The sequence below is a fragment of the Eublepharis macularius genome, chromosome 16, assembly GCF_028583425.1.
Source record: "Eublepharis macularius isolate TG4126 chromosome 16, MPM_Emac_v1.0, whole genome shotgun sequence".
Taxonomy (NCBI): domain Eukaryota; kingdom Metazoa; phylum Chordata; class Lepidosauria; order Squamata; family Eublepharidae; genus Eublepharis; species Eublepharis macularius.
In genome coordinates this window covers 8,337,072-8,360,129 of record NC_072805.1, presented here as the reverse complement: position 1 = coordinate 8,360,129, position 23,058 = coordinate 8,337,072, and the positions used below count along the sequence as shown (strand labels likewise).

Here is a 23,058-nt window from a genome sequence, read left to right as displayed (position 1 = left end):
ATTGGAAAAATCAAAACTAAAGCGTATATATGTCCATAGATTCCACAGAAGCAATATAAGCGACTGGCTGTACATAGATCTCTTGCTGAGAATGACGTAGGGGAGGCTTGCTACAAAGTTCCAGTCCCTCCCTGGGAGCCCCCTGCCCGCATGACCCAGCTGGGCATAGTCAGTCAGTGGGAGAATAGGAGAGAACCGTCCCAAGACCGCTGTGGTGAGCCATTCGAGATAAGCACGCTGTCTTCCCAGGAGCGAACTGGCCTGTGTGAAAAACTACACACACACATACACTGAATAATTACAGCAAAACAAGAAAGACGGAAGGACTGTGGATGACAGACCTGACACACGGCACTCTGCCGCATTTCCCGGGGGTAGTACAGGGTCCCCCTTTACTTGTAAATCTGCCAGGGCTAGGGTACATTGGACATCCACTGCACTTCTCATTCAACCCTGGGTAAGTCTTGTTAATGCCAACAGATCGTATCTCATCACCTGAAGCTGTTCACTGAGGTAGTCCAAATGATCCTCCCCTCTCAACTCCATCCCATCTGTCGGCTCAGGGGAAGTCCCGGGAGAAGAATAAGCTCCCTTGGCAAATGTTTTTCCATTACTGGTGATCCCTTCGCAACTCAGGGCCTCTTTTTGGAGGAGGCCCGGAGGGGGCTCCAACCCCCACGGCAAATAACTCTCCTTTTTCTAGGGGAGGCTTACATAATGTCCCAGTTCATCATCCCACTAAAAATCCAATCTGCTTGCTGCTGTATTTACCACTCCTCTCTCCGAAGTGGTCTGGGATGTTCAGAGCGAAAGGTCCCCTATGGGCTCGATCCTCGGGTCATTCGCTGGGATGGAGGTCAGCTGCGAACCCATGGAGATGTCAGATGTTCCTGTCTCACTCAGACAGTGAGCAAACAGCACTCCTCTCTGCCTCTCTTTCTTCTCCTGGTTCCGGGGTGCCCATTGTCTGGGAGTTGGTAAAGCAGTCCACGTAAGCTGGGTGACCCCTCTCTTGGGGATCGCCCTCAGCTCTGGAGGAGTCCTTCCAGCATCTGCACCTGATCCCAGATGCAGGACTGGGTGGGAAATAGGGTCTCCTGGCGCTGTTAATCCTGGAACTGGCTCTAATGGCTGGTATCCGGTAGCCATTCTCCAGAGGTTACAGGTACAGAAGAAAATGAGGTTTCCTATCAAAGTGTCAGGCTATGGATGACAGGATAAGGTAAACAGGTCTCTGTACCATTGCATCAAGAAGTCCAAGCTCTTGGTTAAATAGTTTTTATTGAGAAATCCAATCTTTCCATATATATGTTCATAGAATTACTCAGAGGCAAGAAAGCATCCAAGCAGTACACGCTTCCTTGATAGGAACAGAAACTTGAGAAAAGTACAGCTCTAAATACTCAATTATTTCCCCCCCCTGCCAAACTGCAAGTTTGCGCAGGAAGGGGTCTGGGAACTTCTGCTGGAGTTTATACATCAGCTAGACAAGATAAAGAAGCATAAAAGAAATGGCAACATTTCAGACAGTGCAAGGTCACTTCAGCAAGCTTCAAAGAAAGAGATACCACAGCTGTGTTCTCATGCTAAGAGAGAGAAATGAAAGTGATGATTATAGCATTTACAAACTGAAATCAAGGCACAGTATTAGTAATGGTCCAACACCTAGAACAATGACTTGGATGTAGAGGTACAGACATGACACTCCCCCGATAGCAAGATAAGCAGGGGCGGGGGATAGAGGGTGGAAGTGGGGGATACCCCACCCCCTCCAGGGGAATGGCAACCCTATGAACACATGAAGCTGCCTTATAATGAATCAGACCATTAGTCCATCAAAATCAGTATTGTCTTTTCAGACTGGCAGCAGATATCTAGGTTGTAAGGCAAAGTTCGTTCTCACCACCGACTACCTGATCTTTTTAACTGGAGCTGCTGGGGACTGAACTTGGGACTTTCTACATGCTAAGCAGATGTTCTTCCAGTGAGCCGCAGCCCTGTTCTGAACAATATGAAACCATCATTTACAAAGGAGCAGGGACCCTGAACTCTCGGAATATTTAATTTCAGTGATTTCCTGAGTACAACAGAAATATATACTCACTTGGTGAGAGTTAATTTTGTATTCAAATACTTTCCCCAAATTCCTTGGGTTGATCCGCCCCCTAAGTTTCTCAGTTAAATTAAACCATTGTGCAAATACACAGTATTATCATAATTTTAAAGCAACAATATTATAGGTTGTAGATCATCTGCCTAGATTCAAAGTTTTCAGATTACTCTGGAAATAAAAATAAAGCTGTGGATGCTAGCAATTATACTGAGCTCAAATTTAGGTGCAGTTTGAAACACAATAACTCAGAAAAGTCCTGTCATACTTATCTGGAAGTCCCACTGAACTCAGTGAAGTTTACTTTTGAGTAAACATGAATAGGGCAAGGCTGCGAAGCCATCTATTTTCTATTCTTTGAAAGAAAGTAAACCCTTGATTCCATGTTTAAGACGATCTAGATTTTATATTAAATAGGCGGAATAATGATTTTAAAAAAATAAATTAAAAATGCAGTCTATAGTTGTTTATCGCAGATTTTATCCTTTTCAGATGATGGCCTACAAATGGTTCTAGTTAAAAAGAATCAAGTTAAAGGAAAAATCCTCAAAGGATTTATTCTGACATTTATTATATATGTGACTTGGCCTGTGCATTAAAAGAGCCATGTCAAATATAAGCAAGATGCTAAAGATAGAACAAAAACAGTGGAGCACTGCCAGTACACCATCCTGCCTGCGCAGCATGCAACTTCCATACCAATGACATTTCAGCATGTGGTACAAAGATCATAAAAGCCACTGAGGAAACACAAGCAGTTTGCTGTAATCAGAACTCTACTTTCGTTAGGAAGTCATGCCTCTTTCACTCATATTACATTCCAAAAAAATAAGGCAGCTGTGCAAAGGCCTTTTCCTTTGAATAAAATAGCTCTCCTTTAAAATTTGCCCTTGTCCACCTGGGTAACATATGTCTGAAATGGAAATCCCAGCATACCTTGCTCAAGGAAACAAACAGTCTTTTTGGATTTACTTATATCATACATCTGCTGCAGATACTGCTTTTTAAAAAGTTCAGTATTCCTTTGGTGATCCAATATCATTTATCTCTGTCATATTTATGTCTCCCCACAGAGCAATATTTCCAATTTATTAAGTTACTTGGCAAACAGAAGCACAGACACCTAAAGCCACTAAAACAGGAAATTTCATTACATATGACAGCTGTCTGATACATGTACTTTGGAGTTGCTGTATTGTATTAACAGCCTAGCACCCCAATCATGAGCTCGCTTCACTTTGAAATTCTATTGGTTTGATTCTGCTTTTCTTTCCTGTAAGTGTGCTTAACCTTAATTCATGCTTTTATCTTCTAATGTACATGTCTTAGCCATCAAGAGAAGTTGGTGACCAGCCATCTCATTTCCTGTATAATCTTCCAGAGCTGCTGACTATCTACTCATTCTTAGGTCTACATTCTCAATGAGGTGGTAAACCTATGATTGGACTCAGCCACTTCAGACTGTAGGTGATGGAATGGTCCACCATTCTAAAAAAAGCATTCCCTGTACACAGAAAACAATCAAATTACAACGACAGATTCTAGTCCTTAACATATTACTTTCCTTAACATATTACTTTTTTGTGCATTTGGATTTTTTTAAATAGGAGCATTCGAAAATATGAATCCTGAATCTACAATATAATACAGCCCAGACATAAGTAGCTCATATCTGTAAGAATAACAGGTCGAGATTTTGCAGTTCCTAGGATACTTTGGATACCAGGTTGAGATTCTGCAGTTCACTTCAGGTAAAATATCTAAAACAGACACATCACAAAATGTATAATACTTTTACTAGTAGAATAGCTCCATCAATGATAGCTCTTGGCCAATCATCAGCAGGGCATCTGCATTTGATTTTCTTTACTTCAAATACATGAACAACCAAACTCAAAGAACAGATTAGCAATTTGGGAGTGAATGTGGCTTAACTTGAAACTAGGGATGTGCAATTCAGGTTCTGTATTCAGTAAAAATTACCGAATTTTACCTCATCCGGTAAAATTCGGTATTACCTAACTTACTTCTGTATTACTAAATTTGGTAATATCCAATTTAAGTTTACCAGATTTATTTGGTAAAATTTGGTAAACTTTGGAAACCATGGCTGGGCTGTTTCTTTGCCAAGGAACAGCAAAGAAACACTGCATCCTGCCTTTTTTAACCAGATGGGAAGGGGAAGGAGGGGGAGTGAGGGAGAGGCAGAAGAAGGGAAAGCAAGGGGGAAGGGAAGGGGGAGTATGAGTGGCCAATGCTTACAGCAGCTCTCCTTCTCTGGCCAATGGGATTCTCAAGAAGGAGAGTGCCTTTTTAAAACTAGTCTGCAAGGAGTTAAATTAGGCAGGCTTGCCTCAGAGCCGCCTCCATTTTGCCCTTGCTTGGAGATTAAGACACGGCTGCTTGTTGCTGGCTGTTGCCTGCCTCTCTCCCTCTGTGGTCTGGGACTCTGACTGGCCTGCTTTGAACTTCTGCGACTACCTGGATTTCCCTGATTCCTGCTACTGAGATCTGCACTTGGACTTCTGTACCTGAGGACTGCACTGCATTTGAAGGACGGGTTTCAGTGGTTTGAGATTCATTAAACTCATTAGGTTTTTTCTCTCTTTGGGAGGAGAGGGTTGGCCTGGTAGGTTGGGGGTAATGCTGCTCAGACAGCACAAAAAAGGTTTCTTCTCTATATAAATTATAGGTATCTAGAGAATGGGGGGCTGTGACAAGCATTTTGACCACATAGTGACCACGTGCCTGGTGCAAAAATGGGCACATGGGTATTTTGTTACTTCACAAGCATTTTGACATAGTTGATACAGTTGACATGATACAAGATATGTGTGTGGAAGGTAAAATGCACTAACTTGACTGCTTTGCCTTTGCTCTTGCATTGCATCTTCAACTGCTTGAGCAATCTTTTCACGATCTTTGCTTTGCTCTGTTTGCCATTGTTCCTTTTCTTCTGCATGAAGCCTTTCCATGTTTCCCCTTTCTTCTTTCACTGCTATCAGAATGGCAGCTTGCATGTTTTCTTTTTCAATCTTTACAGTAAATAAGAGCAGTAAAATGGAAAACAGATAACAATAGTCAAACCATTTAGTGCCCAACTGTACGCAAGCTTATTCAGACATGAGGCCCACTCTGTGCCCCAAATTGCAGCTTTACTACGTTTAGTTAAGACCCTCTGGATATGATGGATTCAAGTTCACCAGTTTAAAACTAGTATTGGCTAAAAAGGCCAGCATCTCAGAAGACTTCAAGCAGACTTTAACCTACTACCTATCACCTCAGAAATAGTCTGTCATCTTAACTGGAAGGGGCAAAATTGTTCAGCAGACTTGTAGACTGAACAATACAAAGTACATCCAAGATAATATTGAGAGTATTAGCCATTCATTACAGGTTGTAATGGCAGTTAATTTTTTGTATTGGACCCTTGCTTGTATAAAGAAGGCCTCTCCTCCGAATTGTTTCAACATGTCCTGAACAGCTTCAGCCTCTACCAAGCAGTCATATAAATGGACCAACAAAGTTTGGATTAAACTTTCTGTGGCCATGTGAAAAAAATGGTTGTGAGACGAAGCCCTCCATTTTATTTTCAGCTGTTTCTGAAAACAGAGTTGTTTTGTTGGTGTTATTTTTCAATAATGCATTTGTTTAGCCAGAGTTAATTTACTTGCCACCCAAGGCTTCTGGCCTTTGTGCCATGATGTTAGCTGTCAATGCCAGCTAAAATTATTGGAGGAATAAATGAAAAACATAAGACGCTTCTAACTGTTGTTTTCTTGCTTCTATGCCATGTGTTCAGTCTAGCATTTGCAGTTCTTGTTGTATCCTTACTCTATTTTTATAACTACATGTTTCCTTTGGAACTAAGGTTCTCTCGATAGAAAAGTGACCAAATGCAATAACATATTCAGCTGGTTATTGACAGAACAAAGATCGCTTTTCAGGAATGTATATATGTCAATCAAAGTTGCTGTTTTTGTGTCAAGCCATCAAAAAAATCTCATGGCACATTAGAAGCTAACAGATTATGGCATAGAGCCATTTCAGCAGATCATAAAACATTACTCTTATTTGGCAACTATGCCTCCAAACAAAGAGGGTTGCCACCCTCCAGGTGGGGCCTGGAGATCTCTCAGAATTACAAATGATCTCCAGACTACAGTGGTTAGTTCTCCCAAAGAAAATGGCAGCTACAGAGGGTCAAGCCTATGTAATTACACCCCACCGAGGTCCCTCTCCTCCCCAAACTCTGCCCTCCCCAGGCTCCATCCCCCAAATCTCCAGGAATTTCCCAAGCTAGAGGTGGCAACTCTACACAAAAACAAATCTACTAGGCTTTAAAATGCTCTACGGCTTTTTGCTGCTTTTGTAGCAATGGACTAACATGAGCAGCTCTTTGCTTTTTAAAGCTACTGGTGAGACGAGGCAATTCCAGACAATAATTTCACTGAGAACTGAACATGACAGGAAACTTTAGCTTCTGGCACAATGGGGAAAAAAATAAGATTTCATGAGCAATTCCAAATTTCAGTACTTTTCCACACGTATTTAAAAATGGCTCATTTTTCAAATCATCTTACTCCGGTACTAAACATCAAACACAACAATATTGAACACAGCTGTAACATACAACTTTAAACTGGATTTCAGCAACTCATTCTGTGCCAGAGGTACCTTTGCAGCTGTGGCCAAAGCCTCCTGATTTCTCAGCCTTTCATCTGCCATACACTTATCCAGCACTTCCTGAAAATATAAACCAAAACAAATATAGTCAAAGGACATGCTCCGTTATTGTCCCTTCTGGATCTATCTGCATCCTTTAATATGGTAGACCATGCCATCTTGTTGAGGCACCTGGTGGCAGAAGGATGTGCTTTCAATTCAATTCAAATACCTTTAATGGCATACAAATATCTAAGACAGCAAACGAGTCACTATAAAATTACATAAAATATCAGAAGACAATATATTTATACAAAACTTGTCCATGGAATAGACTCAAAAGGTTGCTGTTGGAGACCAGCTATCTCCAGAGCGGGAATTATCTTGTGAGCAGTGGTCATTTCGTAGAAAAAGAACTGCAGGAACTCATTAGCATAACTCATTAGCATATACCACACCCCATGATCAGGACCAAATGGCCAGGATTCAGCTGCTGCCAGATGGGGGAGTGTTCCCCCACCTGGCAGTGGCTCGATCACAGCTGTTTTGCCCCCAATCCAGGCCAAAACAGGTCCAAAATGGCCATTTTGAGCAGGTTTTGGCCTGGATCAGGCCCAAAATGGCCCAGATTGGGTCGGTGCTGGGAAGGGGAGGGGAACCCCACCAGGCACCGACCCAATCCTGGAGGTTTTGGTCCTGATCCCGGCCGAAAAGGGCCCCAAATGGCAAAAAATGGCGATTTGGGCCCCGCTTGGACCCGGATCACGGCTGAAACAGCCTAGACCAGATCAGTGCTGGGCAGGGGAGGGTTCCGCTACCTGCCACCGACCAGAGATCGGAACCAAAAATGGCCGGGACCACATCTGTGACAGGTGGGGGAGGCTCCCCCTGCCTGGCACCAACACAATCCATGCAGTTTCGGCCCTTATCCAGGTCAAAATGGGTCCAAAATGGCAGGAAATGGCAGGAAATGGCCATGATGGTGCTGGGCAGGGGAGGCTCCCCCGTCCTGCACCAACCCGATCTGGGCCGTTTCAGCCCTGATCCGGGCTGAAACGGCCCCAAATGGCTGACAATGGCCATTTTGGGCCCATTTCGCCTTGGATCAGAACTGAAACGGCTGGGACCACATCCGTGACAGGTGGGGGAAGCTCCCCCTGCCTGGCACCAACCCAATCCATGCAGTTTTGGCCCCATCCGGGCCATTTCGGCCCTTATCCAGGCCAAAATGGGTCCAAAATAGCCGTAAATGGCCATTTTAGGCTCATTACGGTCCAGATCAAGGCCGAGACGGCCCGGATTGGGTTGGTGCCGGGTGGGGGAAGCATCCCCTGCCCGGCACCAACCCGATCCGGGCCTTCAGCCCTGATTGTGGCCGTTTTGGCCCCAATCAAGGTGTAAACTGCCCAAAATATTTTAAAGTCAGGTAGGCGAGGCCACCTGACTTGGGGGAACTACCGGAACGGTGTTCCAGTGCGTTCCCCCTTGAAATGAGCCCTGCTTGTGAAGTTCCACAGGATGCAACCTTATGCCCCACGTTATTCAACCTTTATTTAAAGCCTTTAGGAGAACTCATTCATAGCCATGGAGTTGGATGTGGATGACATCCAACTCTGTATCTCACTATCTTGCATCATGGAATGCAGTAGAAATCTTGGGTCGCTGCCAGATGGCTGTGATCAAATGGCTAAAAGCTGGCAAATTGAAATTGAACCCAGACAAGACAGAAGTCATAAGTGCAAGATGACTGTATTACTGAAGAAAAAGTGAAGAGCCTGGAGGAATGGATTGGTACCCTTCAAGACATCAAAGAAAGAAAGAATTTCATCAACGAAAATCTTTGCACCCTGCAAAGGGATGGGGAGAGTGGTGGAGGGGACAATAAAACAGAATATTTTCCTAATGAACCTCCTCAGAGACTGACAACATGAGCCAGAAGGCATGGGGCAAGACAGCACTCAGTGCCACTGGAGCTGAGAAATCGCTTCCAGGCCCTTGCTGACAAAATCATTGGCAGATGTACAACAAGGACCTGAAAGAACAAGTAGGGACACCATGGAGATACAAACAACATTAAAAGGAAAAGGAAAGTCTTGGTGATTGGTGAGTCTCTGCTGAGGGGTATAGAATGTTATGTGTCCAGGCCTAATCCCATGGCCCAAGAGGTGTGCTGCTTGCTAGGGGCAAAGATCAAGGATATCACAGGTTGGAGGGCCAAGCTAAACCAACCAACAGACCATTATCCATTTGTGATGGTCCACATGACACAGCTGTGAACACCACTGAACACATTAGGGCTGACTATGCAGTCCTTGGGAGGCAACTGAAAGGAACGGTAGCACAAGTTGTATTCTCTTCGATCCTGCCAGTCATAGGAAAAGGAATGCAATAGGAACAGAAGATTATGGAGATGGACCACTGGCAGTGTGCATGGTGCCAGCCGGAGCAATTTGGATTCTGGGACCACAGCCTACTTTTTTTTGAAGATGGCTTGCTTGCATGTGATGGACTCCACCTGTCAAGAGCAGGGAAGAATGTGTTTGGAAGGGACCTGGGGTGATTCCTCAGGAGGGTTTTAAACTGACACTACAGGGGAATGGAGACAAACAGCATAGGAACTAGGAATTGGGAACTAGGAATTTCAGAGCCAAGAAGGAGAGCAAATAGCAGAGGCCTACCTGGAAAGGCCTACTCAAAGAGAGGGAATGTTGCAAGGCTTCTGGTGTCCATATGCTAATGCCCAAAGCTTGGCCAGTAAGAAGAAGGAACTTGATCTACTAATGCAGACGGACAGATATGACTTAGTGGCATGATTCCCATGACTGGAATACAGTAGTGGATAGGTATGAGTTATTCAAGAAGAAGGCACAGAAGAACGACGATGAAAACAGGGTTGTACATACCTGTAACTATTGTTCATCGAGTTCTTCTGTGCTGACACACATGGGACTGCACAGGTGCAGGCCAGCCACCAGAACATTCTTCACCGCTTTCTTGAGCTCCAAAGGGGCCATTGCTCACGAGCCTATAGCAACCATTTCCTGCCCAAACGGTCACATACACCAACGGCGAGCAACGGCCCCTTCCCTCAGTTCTCCTATGCTGCTGCAACCCATCATAAGAGCCAACAATGGAGTTCACAGCGGGGTAGGAGGGAGGGATGTGTGTCAGCACAGAAGAACTCGAACAATAGTTACAGGTATGTACAACCCTGTTTTCATCGTCGTTCTTCTGTGCCTCCACACATGGGAGAGTACCAAGATGCTGAGGAGGCGGGGTGAAACTCCAACTCAATATTATTATACATAACTTCAAATATGACAGTCATCAATGGCAAAGGTGATGAATTTAACATGTAAACATATAACAGCAAACGATCAATGAGAGCACCATACTTCGCAACTTACACCCCAACAGAGTATCCTTCCCAATTGCATTAATTTTTTTTTTTTAAGGAAAATAAGGATTGAAGAACAGCCCTTGCTACTGCAACATCTGGACTCACATTGACATCCACAGCATAATGCTTCACAAATGTGTCAGCAGAAGACCATGTTGCTGCTTTGCAAATGTCAACAATTGGGACACCCCTGAGCAGAGCAGATGCTGCTGCCTGTGACCTCGTCGAATGCGCTTTAAGCAATAATGGACATTTTATTCCAGCCATTATATATGCCTTAACAATGGCCAAAACAATCCAGCGAGAGACAGTCTGCGGAGATGCTTTTTTCCCTTTGTCTTTGTCCCCCAAACAAACAAACAGATGTCGACTCCCATGAAAACCCTTTGTCCTATCTAAATAAAAGGCTAAAGCCCCTCTAAGATCTAAAGTGTGAAGAGCTTTTTCTCCCTTAGATGCTGCATTAGGAAAAAACACGGGTAAGGTAATATCTTGTGCGAGATGAAAAGCAGTTACCACTTTTGGTAAAAATTTTAGGCATGGTCGTAAAACCACCTTATTAGCATGAAATTTCAGAAAGGGAGGGTCTGCCCGAAGGGCTGCCAACTCACTTATCCTCCTGGCCGAAATTACAGCCACCAAAAACGCCACCTTATATAACAACAAGTCTAAAAAACATGTAGCCAGTGGCTCAAATGATGGTAGCATCAACCTTGCCAATACTAGGGATAGAGACAACTGAGGTACCAGTGGTGATACAGGTGGGTACAGGTTAAACATCCCTTTCAAAAACTGACAGGATCTAAAATGGGAAAACTCAGTATGTCCCTCAACCTGCTTGTGAAAGGCAGAAATAGCAGCTAAATGCACCTTTAAGGATATAACCATTAATCCTTGAGTTTTTAATTCACACAGATAGTCAAAGATTAAACTCAGTGGGTACTAAGAAGGCACTACACTGTTTGCTGCTGCCCATGTTTTAAACCTAAGCCACTTAGCATCATAAGACCGCCTCATGGAAGACTTCCTTGTAATAAGACCACCCGCACCTGCATGGAAAAATCTATAGGCGAGGTTGTATCTGCCAGTCAGGTGCAACTTCCGGGGTTCGTGATGGAACAGATTCCTGTTCAGAAGATCCGGCCGAGGAGGTAACTGCACATATGTCTGTCTGGACAGCTGTAAGAGTTTTGGAAACCATACTTGCCTTGGCCAAAACGGTGCCACTAAAATGCAATTGGTATTGTCCCTCTCTATTTTGCACAAAACTCTTGCAACTAGTGGAAATGGGGAGAACATATAATGTAGCCTGTGGGCCCACACAAACTGGAAAGCATCCCCAATGGACAGAGGGTCGCTCCCCGCCCTTGAACAAAACACTCAAGCCTTGGCATTTTTTGAAGTGGCAAACACACTGGTGTACCCCAGATCCGAAAAATCGGACCAATGTACTCTTCGTTTAATGCCCATTTGTGGTCCAACATCAGTACCCTGCTGAGCACATCTGCCTGAGCATTGCTGGATACTGCTATGTGTATAGCCCGAAGTGTTACACCATTCAGAATTGCCCATCACCAGATGAGCATGGCTTCCATGCAGAGAGTCAGTGATGCAGTACCACCTTGTTGGTTTATGTAATACATTGCAGTTGTGTTGTCCGTCTGCACCAACACATGACAATTTCGGAGAAGTGCTGCAAAGGACACAAGCGCAAAATGTATTGCTCTTAATTCTAATGTATTGATGTGTAATGTTCTCTCTCTTACTAACCACACATCCTGAACAAACAAAGACCCACAATGGGCACCCCAACCTTGCAGCGATGCATCCGTAGTCACATTGATGTCAGGGTGCAAATACCCAAATGAAATCCCTTAAAACAAATTGCTATCCTCCAACCACCAGTTAAGGGATGACAGTACGGTCCTAGGCACTGAAAACCTCAAGCAGGAAGAATGCTGTACAGGATTATATTTATGTTCAAACCAATTTTTAAGTCACCTCATATGAAGTTGTGCAAATGGTACCACTGAGGTTGCAGCTACCATGTGCCCCAACAAACACTGAACTGTGCACACAGACTGAAAACAATTCTTCTTTAAAATAGATATTATGCCCCTAATTGACTTAGCTCTTTCATGGGGCAATAATGTTTTTGCTACAACAGAGTCCAATACTGCACCAATATAAGATACAGTTTGACTGGGCTCAAGTTTTGACTTCTCAAAATTTATAAGCAGACCTAAGCGCTTGCAAGTGCATACTACCAAGTCTACGTCTTGCAGTAGTTTAGCCCTTGAGCATGCTACAATAAGCCAATCATCCAAATACAGAAAAATGGTACAGCCTTGTTGTCTAAGAAAAGACACCACAGGTGCTACACACTTTGTGAACACCCGTGGTGCCGTGGACAGCCCAAAGGGGAGCACTTTGTAATGGAACACTCTTTGTTGGTAAACAAACCCCAAATATTTTCTATGCTCCTTTCGTATTCCGATATGAAAATAAGCGTCCTTAAGGTCAAGGACTGCAAACCAATTACCTTCCTTTAGCAAGGAAATGACTGAAGATAAAGTGACCATCTTAAATTTTGTAACCTTAAGGAAAGCATTAAGGCCCCTTAAATCTAGAATAGGATGTAAATCCCCATCCTTTTTAGGGACCAGGAAGAAACGAGAGAAGAAACCCCTCTCTGACTCATTATACGACACCTCTTCAATAGCACCCTTGGCCAAGAGAGATCTCATTTCATCCTCTAGTTCAACCAAATTATTATGTACTGCCATTGAAGGCGTAATACACACAGGCAACTCAGTGAACTCTAATCCATAACCTTTATTAACAATCATTAAGACCCATGAGTCAATTGTTATTGCCTCCCATTCAGAAAAGAAAGGCATCAGTCTGTCAGAAAAACTCAGGGCAGAGTTCGTGATGTTTGTTCAGAACTGCTTCCCTGCACCCTGAGTATCTTTTTGGTGAACAGGGGCCTGTGCTGGACGGGATTTGTAATGCCTATGCCTCCTTGACTGCTGAGAAACATTGTAGTGGCATTGAGCTGTGGGATTTTGCTGAAAATAGGGACGTTGCTGGTATCTCCCGTAATACTGGTATGGGTTGTACCTAAACGAATACTGTGGTTTATATCCAGACCTATCCGTCGAGGTCACTCCCAATGATCTGGCTGTTTGCCTGTTCTCTTTCTTTTTCTTCAGCGCCTCATCTGTAGTGCTAGAAAACAAGGAATCTCCCTCAAACGGCAAGTTCTCTATTTTGGTTCTTGTTTCCACTGGAAGAGCCGTCGAACGAAGCCAGGAAGAAGCACCACAGTAGACATCCCACGAGCTGCAGTATCAGCAGCATGGCTACCAGTGTTCATTTGCTGCTTGGAGAGGTGAATGGCCTCCGTTTGAAGGACAGAAACTACAGCTTTCTTATCCTCTGGTAAGTCAGTGACATAAGCTGACAACTTCTCCCATAGATATAGTTGGTATCCTGCCATAATCGTTTGATAATTGGCAGTGCAAAGGTCTAAAACAGAGATAGATTATTGGCATCTCCCCAAACCATCAATTTTCCTTCCCTCTTTATCTGGAAGAGCAGAAAGGGAGCCAGACCTACGATGCTGAATTTCTTCAGCTACCAGCGACGATGGAGGAGGGTGTTTTATCAAAGCTTGCCACATACCGTTTGATCTTGTACATCTGTTCAATGCGTTTTGACGTGGCTGGCAACTCTGAGGGCACCTTCCAAACCTTTCCCACTATCTCTTCCAGGCCTTCTAACATTGGAAAACCCACCGCTGCTGGAGAATCACCATAAATACGGCAAAGCAACTTGTCCTTAGTTTTAGGGACGACAGATGACATGTCGATATCCAGCGCCTTCGCCATACGGGTCATCTGTTCTGAGTATATACATAGATCTTCAAAAGGAGAACTCAAACTAGGTACCACGTTCTCATCTGGTGAAGGATCTGATAGCGACTTGGACCCCACTTCAGAGTATTCTGCATCAATCTCCTCAACCTCAGAAGCAGGAGTTGATAGCACATCTTCTGGAAAAGGTGGAGGAAACCACCCATGCTCCCTTGATGGTGAGGGCCTCAGATCTGATGGCTCATAACCCGAGGGTGCTCCCTTCCACTGGCAGTGATATGGAGCTGGAATGCAACAAGCATGATGGTGCTGTACAGAAAGCGAATGCCTCGAACTCAAGCCGTCCTTGTCCGGTGAATGATGTTGACTTTGAAGGAAAGACGTGGGTGATGGCTGCCTCAAAGAGTGTTCTCGGATCCGATGATGCTCAGTTGAACCCGGTCCCGGAACCGGAGAATGTCCTCCCCCGGTGACGGCAGCTGTGGTAGCTCTTGCTTTAGTTGAATGGTCACTAACCAGATCCGGCACTTCACCTTCTGAAACTGAATGATCTGGGGAACCCAAATGGGGCAATGGCGTATGTGGTGAAACCAACACCACCTCATCATTAGACCCAGGCTGCGGAGACCAAGAATGACGCTTAGAGCATGAAGCCGGCCGATGTTTCGACTTCTTTGGCTTCTTCGGAGGCGGTTCCGAACTGGCTCTTGGATCTGACAACCTCTTTGAACTCAACTTCTTCCCTGTCGTATCTGCCCTCGGAGTTGTCTTCCCCTTCGGATCCGACTTTTCTGTCGGATTCGATCTTGGGGTCGATCTTGATACCACGGAACCTGCTCTAGAGTGCTGGTCAACAGAATCAGAACTGTGACCTGCTTTTGGGGCAGACACCAGTGTCTTCCCTGTCACAGAAGAAGGCTTAGGCACTTCATCTCCATCTAGCACCTTTTGCCATAACGACACCCTCAACCGCTGGGTCCTCTTGTGCCTCACCTTCGGGGTGAAGTTCTGGCAAATCTTACACACCGGAACATTATGGCCCTCCCCGAGGCAGATCAAACAGAGATCATGACCATCAGTATGGGTCATCTTTGTCTGGCACTGAGTACAATGCTTAAAGAGGGCATTAAGAAGCCATCATCGAGGAATATGAGAATACGCGTCATCAAATAAGCCGGGTCAATACACACCAGGTCCAAAACAAAATCCGAATCAGCAAGAAGAAGCATTAGTCCAGTAAACAGTCCAAGTCACACCAAATCAAGTTAAATGGGATCAAAACACGGAGCTATGAAGCAGACGTCCTTCTAGCGGTGGCAAGAAGAGTACTGAGGGAAAGGGCCGTTGCTGTTGGTGTACGTGACCGTTTGTGCAAGAAATGGTTTATTATTTATTTATTTATTTATTTATTTATTTATTTATTTATTTATTTATTTATTTATTTATTTATTTATTCGATTTATAACCCGCCCTCCCCATAGATGGGCTCAGGGCGGCTAACAACATTAAAAAAAATTAGTAATTTATTTAAAAAAAATACAGAAAAGGGATACTGTAGCTCTAACAGATGATGATAAATTACATTAGTTACTGGTCTCAGAGGGGAAGGATAGAAAATTTAATCCACAATATGACAAGTTCTCAAATAGTTAGAATCTATGGTCTTCCCATTAGAAAATTATAGCACTCATCATTTTATAAGAGATAATATGAGGCATTAATCTAAGCACCTTGGCGAATGATCCATTAACATACAAAACTCTTCACTGCCTGGTACAGCATATCTATGGGATTGCCTCTCTCCTTATGTTCTACCAGGGAAACTTTGCTCATCTGAACAGGGCCTTCTACAGGTGCACACGGGCAAAATCAGCAGCTGCCCATACTCGTGCATTCTCTGTGGTGGCCCTCACCTTATGGAATGGCCTACTTGAAGAGATCAAGCAAGATCCCACTATCCTGGCTTTTCAATGCAAACTTGAATTATTCAAGAAGGCTTTTACTCAGACAGGAAGGCTGTACTGTAAGAAACCAGTCTTAAAGAGATGCATCAGTAAAGGGATAGGGACCACAGACTATATTACTGTGTGCTACTAAGTACTATCTGTTGTTTGAAATATGATCCTACTGCACAGTTTGATGTTATTTAATATGTCACCCTTAGAATTGCTTATACTTTGTTTCAGCATTTCTTCAACTCTGTATTGGATTTCTGCTGGTTTTAAATCTTTCCAAACTTGCATTTATATATTCTATTACATTGTTTACTGAAATGTCCTTGAAACTGACTGTATTAACTCACACTGTGTAATCCACCTTGAGTCTCAGTAAGAAAGGCGGATTATAAACAATATTAAAGAGTGAGAAAATCTCAGTAAGTGTAAGATTTTTAGCTCCTTTGTGGATAGTTTCAGGTGGGTAGCCGTGTTAGTCTACAGGAGAAAAGCAAGATTTTAGTCCATTAGCACCTTAAAACCCCACAAGATTTCCAGGGTATATGTTTTTGAGAGTTAAAGCTCTCTTGTATCTGATGTTGGTCTTTAAAGGTGCTACTGGTCTCAAATTTACCTCCGTTCTGTTTTTTATTTTTTACATACAATAAAAGTTAAGAACATAATTAACTGGGGTAAAGCCTTCTTAGAAACCTTAAGTAGCAAACAGAAAAAAATAAAATATTTTTGGATAACATGCTGCTGTAATCAGGAGAGGCAAAGATCATGGGAAAACTAGCTCAGTCTCCCTAACTTTGGTGTTTCTTGATGGCCTCTGTCAGTGTAAGAAAGGCCGTGTAAGACAAACACCAGGAAATCCCAGATTTTGCTCCATCTTGAGTGGTCATATTCTTTTGTTCATTTTTTTCCACTTCTGCCACGTCCATTATATAAGGTCTCAGAGATTGCATTTCCCTCTCCTTTACAATTAACATGTCACTCACAGTTATAAAGCAGTAAAATAAATTCTTTCTTCTCAGCAGCTAGAGTAGCTCCTCTTCTTCTCATGGCCCCACTCTGCCATCAATGATCTAAGAGCCCTAGGCATCATACAAAGTACCTTATATTCCTGCAATTGCTTCATCAATGATTCTTCTATTTTTTCCTTTAATGCTTCACGCTCCTTGTTCAAAATATCAAGCAGCCTCTGATGCTGTAAAAAAAGACAATCACATGGGTATGACTGCACATGGGCATTATAGCAAACAAGATTTCGTAAAAAGCTGGTTTTATTCTTATTCATCTAACTGGAAAAAAGTTAGAATCTCATTCTCTTTTCAGTGAGACCAGTAGGTATGAGTAACTGCATGTTACATGAATTATACTAATTAGTTACCATTTTTTCCTGTACCCCCAAACTCTATCAATGTAGCTGGTGGTGCAAATTGTGAACATTTACTAAGTACTTATAATGTGATTTCCAAAGAGATAGCTTCCCCCCACTTTCCACCATGGGCTGATGTTTGCATTTATGATACAGAAGAATACACGATTAACTGTTTACAAAGGAAATGGAAGAAAACCATCAGTTCCATGGCTGCTAGCATTTCAACAATAACTGAAGTAAACTGAATTCTCCTTGTACTTCTTCTCTGCTAACATTTCTAGATGTATAACAGACCAAAACTATATACGAGTACACAGGGGCACGAACCAAAAAAATTTAATGAACCAGCGGTTCGTGGTTCAGTGCCAACGATGAACCTGAACCAGCGAACCGCAGCGAACTTTCCCGTTGCCGAACTGGTTCGAGGTTCATGGGCGTCAGAACGGCCCCCGTTGGAATTAGAGAGCCCATATTCCTGGGGAGTTTTTAACAAGCTCTCCTCCAGCAATTACCCAAATATGGTCAAGATTGAAATAGGGATCTTGGAGTTATAGCTGAGGTGCCCACTGAGCTTGGCCCCAGGCAGAAGCCCTGGAACCAGAGGAGACAGATGCCTATCCCCAAAATCCAAGCTCAATTAAACTCTGTCTGTCTCCCCAAAAACTAGCAAGTAGCAAGCAACAGCTCTGTCACACTCCACTGCTCGCTGAAAGTGAAACCCAGCCTGGGAGCCAAGTGCTTTTTATAAGCTGAGGTCCCACTGAGCAACACAGGTCTGTGGTTGGCTGTCAGAGCTGCCTATCAGGGTTTGCAAGGATGAGATTGGAGTGCCCATGGCTACAGAACACCCCCTCCCCCTCCCTCCCCCGGGTGTCTTCTCCCAGGTTGTAACCACTTTGCAGCTCCATGGTTGGAAGGAAGACCTGCCGATCAAGGTAAGCTGGGCTTCCATTTGGGTTTCCAGGGCGACAGAAGGAGTGCAAACAGAGTTCATGCATTCCCCCAGCTCCATTTCCAAGGGAATTGATTGATGGTGCCTGACTGTCTGGCTTCACGAACTGCAGAAGAACGCAACGAAACAGGCCTCTAACAAACACTGGTTCATTGGCCATGGATGCTCACGAACCACCGGATCGCGAACAGACCATCGGGCGGTTCGTAGGTTTTTTTGGTTCGTAATGTGGTTCATGCCCATGTCTATACACGAGGGCAACAGCCATATATGTTGTTTACATGACAGTCCTCTTTATGTATAAATCTAGGGCGGGTCTACTTTCTTTTAAAGGTGCTCACCACTTTAAGTGTTGTTCAGCTGACTCTTGCAGGCTTGGTAAACAGCCTAGACTGGATCAAACACTGCTATTAAGAAAGCAAGTTAATGCAGCTGCAAAAAATGCCTTCTACAACTCAGGTTAGCTTGGAAGATGGCCCCCTACCTTGACATGGCTGGCCTGGCCCCCTGGATCCATGGTACAGTAACATTGGGACTTGACCACTGTAATGTACTCTATCTAGATCTCCCCTTGAAGTCAATTTAGAGACTCAAGTTTGTGCAGAACACCATAGTTTGATATTAGCAGGAGCCTGCACATTACTCCCATTCTGCAATCACTCCACTGGCTGCCCATCAGTTACTAGACTCAATTCAAGGTTTTGGCTATCACAGACAAAGTCATTCAAGGCCTTGATACTGGCCATTCTGCAAGTTCCACCCTAGTGGTGGAGAGCACCCTCAAATCATAACTGACTTATGGCGACCCCTGGTAGGGTTTTCATGGCAAGAGATTAACAGAGGTGGTTTTCCATTGCTTGCCTCTGCAACCTTGGACTTCATTGGAGGTCTCCCATCCAATTACTAATCAAGACTGAGCTTCTGAGATCTGACAAGATCAGACTCACCGAGGTTATCTACCCTACCAATGGGCAAAATCAACAGCTGCCCATATGCACACATTCTCTGTGGTAGTTCCTACCTTGTGGAACAGCCTAACTAAAGAAATAAGGAAACTGCACAAAACCAAATTATTCAGGAAGGCCAGGTGCTTTGATTGCCTGCTCCCAATCCACCCCAGGTGTGGGGGGGGTCTAGAACGCTATGTGATCTGGGGTGTGTGATCTTGGCAGAGGGGGGGGTTCTGAATAAAGGATTTTCCCCACCGCCTTGAGGTCCCCTCTGAGAAGGATGAGCTAAGATCTCTACAGAGCTCTTTGGAGTCAAATGCCGACATAAGATCGCCTGAACCCAAGCATCTGTACCGAAATTGAACATCTTTAAACAGAAGAAACAGCATGATCAGCCCAAATTTAACAAGAAAAGGTAAAGATTGTTATCTCACTTTCTGGAATTAGAAGTGAAAGAAAAAGGATAAGAGCAACAAAATAAAAATACAAGACTGCTAGACGAGTAAAGGACTAAGGCAATTTTGAGAAATTTGGTGAATTTAAAAGAAGAAAATGGCGTTAAAAGAGAGAAAATAAGTTTTGGTTATACATACCTGTGGTTTTGCAAGAGATAACGACACTGGGAAAGGGAGGAAGGAGCAAGAATCAGTTGGAGCATCGCGAGAATGGTGTGAGAACAAAAGGGACATTGAGAATAGACGACCTTCCTGCCTAGAGAGGGAACAAGTGGAAGAGGAAGTGGAGGAGGAGAGTGTGAAAGGACTCCGGAAGCAAAACAAAGGCACTATTGAGAGGAGTTGAGACTAGAAGGTCAGCAGGAAGCGGAAGTCGGCCATTTTAAGAAGGTAAAGATGAAAAAATTGGACAAAACACCATAGAGAAATTCCGCCTGACATCTTGGTGAGGTCAAAATATTAAGTTGAGAAAAAAAGTTAATTTTTAAAGTAAAGACCTGGAAATTAAAGGAAGCACACGTGAATATTAAAAACGGAGCTCAGAAAGAGAGCAGACACTTGGGGTGGTGTGAAAACTAGCCCAGGCATGACAAAGAAAGGTGAGAAAGAAATGCAAGCAGTGATGGAGGTGCTGGAGAAAAACTTGATTGATGGCAACAAGGAGTTGTCTCAAACAATACAATGAACGGAGGAGAGACAGTCTCAATCAATACAACGAACGGAGGAGAGACAGTCTCAATCAATACAATGAATGGAGGAGAGCTTGCTAAAAAATTTAAAAGACCTAATAAAAGCAGAGGTCTCTGAACTGGCAAAGAGCATAGAAGATGTTAAAACGGAGCTTCAAACAACGAATCAAACAGTAAAGGAGGTAGAGCAGACGACCTCTGGTTTAAAAACAGAAAACCAAGTGTTAAAGGAGCAGATGGCGGTGATGGAATGCAGAATTATGGAAAATCAATTACGTTTTCGAGGAGTCCCGGAGTCTTTGACTCAAAATACACAGGAACCAATGACTGAAATATTGTCAGATTATTTGGAAAAACAGCCAGAAGAAATTCAAAGCAATATGGATTTGGCCTACAGAATAAATTCCAGCTTTGCACAGCAGAAAAATTTACCTAGGGATATAATTTTACAACTCACAACCAAAAGAATTAAGGAAGAGATTTAAGTAGGCACTTTCAAAACCCTCTGATACTGGAAGGAAGCAGAGTCAGAATTATAAAGGAGTTGCCAAAGAAAATTTTACAAGAGCACAAAAAATACCGAGAATTAACTGGGAAATTGAGAGAAAGAAAGATCAGGTATAGGTGGGAAATACCTGAAAGCTTGAGCTTTACGTTTAGCTCAGCAAGATTGACCATTAAGTCAAAGCATGAGATGATTGTGTTTTTGGTGGATAACGAAAAAGACTTTCCAGGAGTAATAAAAGAGTAGAAATATGGAGTACAAACTAATATCTTGGAATGTTAATGGTTTGAATTCACCCCAAATACATAAAATGATTTTTCATTGGGTCAATAGGCAAAATTGTAATATAATATGTTTACAAGAAACCCACATTAAAGAGCAAGATTTTAAGTATTTAAAAAATGGACAATTAGGACAAGAGTTTTGGGCATCTGCTAAACAGAAGAAAAGAGGGATTGTGATTTATATAAAACCAAGAACTGGAGCCTAAATTAATTTTTAAAGACAAAGAGGAAAGGTATTTGGCAGTAGAGATTATTGAGAATTTTAAGAAGACCCTGGTTTTAGGTATATATGCAACAAATGGAGCTAAAGATGATTTCTACAAGGAACTAATTCAGAAAATGGATAAGTATGCATATGAGCAAATTATAATGACTGGGGATTTTAATGGAGTGGCTAATTTGCAATTAGACAGGAAATCCAAAATACAGAACAAAAAGGCTGGGAAGTTACCAAAATCCTTTTTTGAATTGGTTGGAAAGGAAAATTTGGAAGATATTTGGAGGAGCTAGAATCCTAAAATAAAAGATTTTACTTTTTATTCGACAAGACACCAGTCGTTCTCAAGAATTGACATGATCTGGGCAATAAAGGATCTAAATTTGATTACAAAGAAAATAGAAATTATGCCAAGGGTGAGTTCGGATCATAATCCAATGATGTGGACAATTACGACAGGAGTCAGGAAGTTGAGAGGGAGATTAAATGAAGATCTACAGAGCCAAGAGAATGTTGAAATAATTCAAAAAGAGACAAAGGACTTTTTTCAGCTGAATGCTGATCAAGAAGTCCCAACCCATGTGGCGTGGGATGTCTATAAAGCTGTGATCAGAGGGATCTTGATCACACTGAACAGTAGGGAAAAGCAAAGCAAAGCAACTTCAGGAGATACAAGAGAAAATTTCCAAAGAAGAGAAAGACTTACAGAAAAGACCAGGGAAGAAATCAATAATCCAGGAAATTAAGATATTACAAGAACAACTAAGAGCTTCTGCAAATAAAGAGTTAGAAAGGCATTTAAAATCTTTGCAGCAAAAATCCTTTGAGGGGGCCAACAAGCCAGGGAAATATTTAGCCTGGCAATTGAAAAAGAAAAGGGAAAAGAAAGTTATAGGGAAGATAATAGAAGAAGGAACAGAAATAATGGACCATCAAGGGATAAAAAGAGCTTTGTATAAATATTATGCAAAATTATTCCAAAAGAAAATGATAGATTTAGACAAAATAGAAGCATATTTGGAAAGAACAAAAATACCAAAGATTTCAATGACAATGAAAGAGATTTTGAATGTTCCAGTAACAGAAGGAGAAATTTTAGATGCTATAGAATCAACTAAAATAGGGAAAGCACCGGGTCCAGATGGAATTACAGCAAAAAATTATAAAATAATGAAAAAAGACTTGGTGCAGCCTCTACAAAAGTTGATGAATGAAATTATTAAGAAGAAAAATCTCCCGACAACGTGGAATGAAGCAAATATTTCACTGATCCCAAAAAAGTCACAAGATTTACTAAATGTTAAAAGTTATAGGCCGATTTCTTTATTAAACAATGATTACAAAATTTTTGCAAGACTTATAGCGGAAAGGCTTAAGAAATTTTTGATAGAATTCGTAGGGAAGAGCAGGCCGGATTTTTACCGAATAGACAAATTGGGGATAATCTGAGAGTGGTGTTGGATGCCACTGAATATTATGATAAGCATCCAGAAAGGGAAGTAGGCCTGTTTTTTGCTGATGCTGAGAAAGCCTTTGACAATTTGAATTGGGATTTTATGTTTTTGACGATGGAAAAGATGGCTATGAGGCAAGATTTCATTAATGCAGTGAAAGCTATACATTTTGAACAAAATG

At 42.7% G+C, this 23,058-nt stretch overlaps 1 protein-coding gene across 6 annotated transcripts in view; it reads right to left on the bottom strand.

Annotated features, from left to right (window-relative positions):
• Window positions 1-23,058, bottom strand: part of CCDC91 (coiled-coil domain containing 91) — a 279,810-nt gene that overhangs the window by 64,221 nt on the left and 192,531 nt on the right. For all 6 annotated transcript variants that reach the window (XM_055000772.1, XM_055000775.1, XM_055000774.1 and 3 more), the window contains 3 exons: window positions 17,105-17,197; window positions 6,788-6,856; window positions 4,969-5,145 (listed from right to left, as the gene is read on the bottom strand). In XM_055000772.1, the coding sequence (XP_054856747.1) occupies window positions 4,969-5,145; window positions 6,788-6,856; window positions 17,105-17,197 (339 nt within the window). The remainder of the gene's footprint in view (window positions 1-4,968; window positions 5,146-6,787; window positions 6,857-17,104; window positions 17,198-23,058) is intronic.